This window comes from Morone saxatilis, unplaced genomic scaffold (assembly GCF_004916995.1).
Source record: "Morone saxatilis isolate NCDOM2014 unplaced genomic scaffold, NCSU_SB_2.0 Contig1, whole genome shotgun sequence".
Lineage (NCBI taxonomy): Eukaryota > Metazoa > Chordata > Actinopteri > Moronidae > Morone > Morone saxatilis.
The window spans coordinates 19,862,805-19,865,508 of NW_023339651.1; the positions used below are offsets into that span (position 1 = coordinate 19,862,805).

The 2,704-nt window shown below is 45.2% G+C and overlaps 1 protein-coding gene across 2 annotated transcripts in view; it reads left to right on the forward strand.

Moving 5' to 3' along the window:
- gas7b (growth arrest-specific 7b) overlaps positions 1 to 1,225 on the forward strand; it is a 61,076-nt gene extending 59,851 nt beyond the window's left edge. For both annotated transcript variants that reach the window (XM_035670714.1, XM_035670723.1), the window contains exons 13-14: positions 366 to 464; positions 973 to 1,225. In XM_035670714.1, the coding sequence (XP_035526607.1) occupies positions 366 to 464; positions 973 to 1,086 (213 nt within the window). In that variant the 3' untranslated portion in view covers positions 1,087 to 1,225. The remainder of the gene's footprint in view (positions 1 to 365; positions 465 to 972) is intronic.
- Positions 1,226 to 2,704: the final 1,479 nt, after the last annotated feature.

Consider the following 2,704-nt stretch of genomic DNA (forward strand, 5'->3'; position numbering starts at 1 on the left):
CAATTCATAACAGAAGTTATTTATTTCCTTAAGTTTATTTTTCTTTTCAGTTCTGTACAAAAGCTCTAAATTTGTGTGTCCATTTGTATTTATATTACAACTGATATGTTTTGTTGTCAAATATTTATTTTCAGTATATATTCCCAAAAGCAAAGCATCAGAGCTCCCTCTGAATTGAAGACAAAGTCCTTTCGTCTTTTCAACTTCTTTCATTTCAAAGAAGTCTGTTTCATGTCTAGAGCCTGCAGCGCTTACACAAGTCCCTGTTACACTGTAGAGCTGCTGCTGTTTCGGCTCAGTGTAGACAGATTGAGGAGTAGAGGGCTCTCTGTGACTCAGGCTTTACAAACTGCTCCTCTCCTCAGGAACTGGAGCGGCTGGAGCTGGAGCGGGTGGAGATGATCAGACAGCATCTGTGTCAGTACACCACCCTTCGGCACGAGACGGACATGTTCAACCAAAGTGTGAGTACGACCTCAGCTCACGGTTAAAACTAACAGCTGCTCTTTCTTTAGTGACACTCACTCTTGAGTGTCTGAGAAGCAATGCATATGTGGTTCATTTGAACACAACCCACGTCGCCATGTTGGACTGACAGCAATGTACTGCAGACATCTAGGATCCTAAGAGGTCTAGGAGGTCTAGTCAAAATGTTTTAAAGTTTACAAGTAGAAGTAAAAGCCAAGGAACATTTCTTTTACCAAGTACAGACCTTGGCCTAACTAAAAGTATAGCTAGGCATTAAGGTAAGACTTTATTGATCCCAGAGGAAAGAACAGGTTGTTAAAAGCAACCAAATTACCCTCATGGTACAATTTGAGAATCAATCCCATTATTACTCCACCTACACCAGAAGAGGGAGCCACTCTACAAGCCCTCAGAGCAATGGAAACATTAGGTATGACCTGAGCTGAGGCAAGCGAAGACATTTATTGTGATGCTTCAACTGACTGCTGTTCTCTCTCTGTCCAGACGATGGAGCCGGTGGACCAGCTCCTGCAGTGCGTGGACCCGGCCAAAGACAGAGAGCTGTGGGTGCGGGAGAATAAGACTGGAGAGATCAGGCCAGTGGACATAGAGATCTGACCTCAGTGCTGTCCGACCGCTCTGCATATGCACACTTTTACACTCAGACGCTGACTCAGAGGCTCCACGCCTGAGGACTGACTGGGAGATGAAATCTGTGCTGGGATCTTCACTTCCCCCCCCCCCCCCCGTACTTGTGCATCACCACCAGACTGATCAGGGAAATTCAGCCTCGCATAAGACTTTACATTCCCATACCAACGCAGCCTTACTAAGGGAGAGAGGGGATAAGGGGTTCAGGCGTTTGGAGGGGACAGTTTTGTGTGAGCCTAAGCGACAGTGACGATGTACAGATAGTGAACGGTCAGTAGATTTTCTGTAATATGCAAGGCCGTGCGGTGAACGGTGCACGGATGGAGACGTGGTGGGATTTCGTGAAGCGAATGATCCAAAGAAGCAGCCCAACTAACGAACATCTTCCACACGTGTAACGTTGAACAGGCTCTTATGTGATTCGCAGCAGTGTATTGCCTGCTCTGTGTATGTTAGCTTTTGCTCTGTGAGGTAAGATTCTCTGGGACTCCACCTGTGCGTGCTGATACCACACGCTGAGCCTTCGGAACTTTGTAAAGTTGTTTGGCAAGAATGATGTCACGGGATGCTGCTAAGCCCAAGATGCATTCTGAACCTAAGGAGTGTTATACTTACTGTGGTAACCAGAAAGTATTTTTAATACCTAATATCACCCACCCTGCAGCTATTCTGAACCCCCAACCCCACCTTTGTTAGCTGGGGTTGCTACCAGCTCCCTTCAAAACCAGTATTACCAAAAAAAAAAAAAAACCAGCTTCTAATTTCTGGGATTCTTGGTTGGCCTTACATTGATGACCTGTGCCGCTGCCAGACTTTATTGGCTTGTAACTTAGCTAAGGTGTACAATAATGCTAATGCTAAAAGTCTTTAAATGAGACCAGTTGTCGTGAAAGGTTTTAGTGGCCAATCTTGCAACCCAACTTGAGGGGATACTGCTCGGCCTTTTTCAAGTGTGATGAGGAGGAAACCCTGCAGGGCGCGGCAGTGAAAAACAGTGGGCAAAAGGCGCCTACATCTAGAGCCAGCGTTTGGTCTTGTCCCATTCTAACGGCTACCTGTAGAGACAACCCTGACCAGTATCCACCAAATAGTAGAAACCAGGACCCAGGCGCCCTCATGTAAGATCAACAGTTGATTGTACCAGGTTAAAAACAGAAACACACACGATTCTTTATTTTTCATAACACTCCGAAAACACATAGCCCCTAATAGATCATTTATGATTCATTCTCGGCCATAAGCTGCTACAACAATGTTCACACCCCAACCTGGCACCCTTTACACAAATATGCAGGCATAATACAGCTACATACATTACTGCCTTGAAAGAGGCGCTAAGTTGCGGTACTCTGAAAAGACGCACACCACCCCTTTAAACTATTTACAAATATCTCTCCCTTTACAATTAGCAGCCCCAGAAAACACACTTTAGCAGGCTACCGGTTGTTCAAGCCTATGACTTGTCACATATACCTGTCCCGGGTCGGGGTTCCTTAGATAAAGATCAATTTTCTGGGGACGTCAAATCACAAAAAAATATTCACATCCTCCTTAAAAAATACTCTGGAATATCAAAACTGGCACG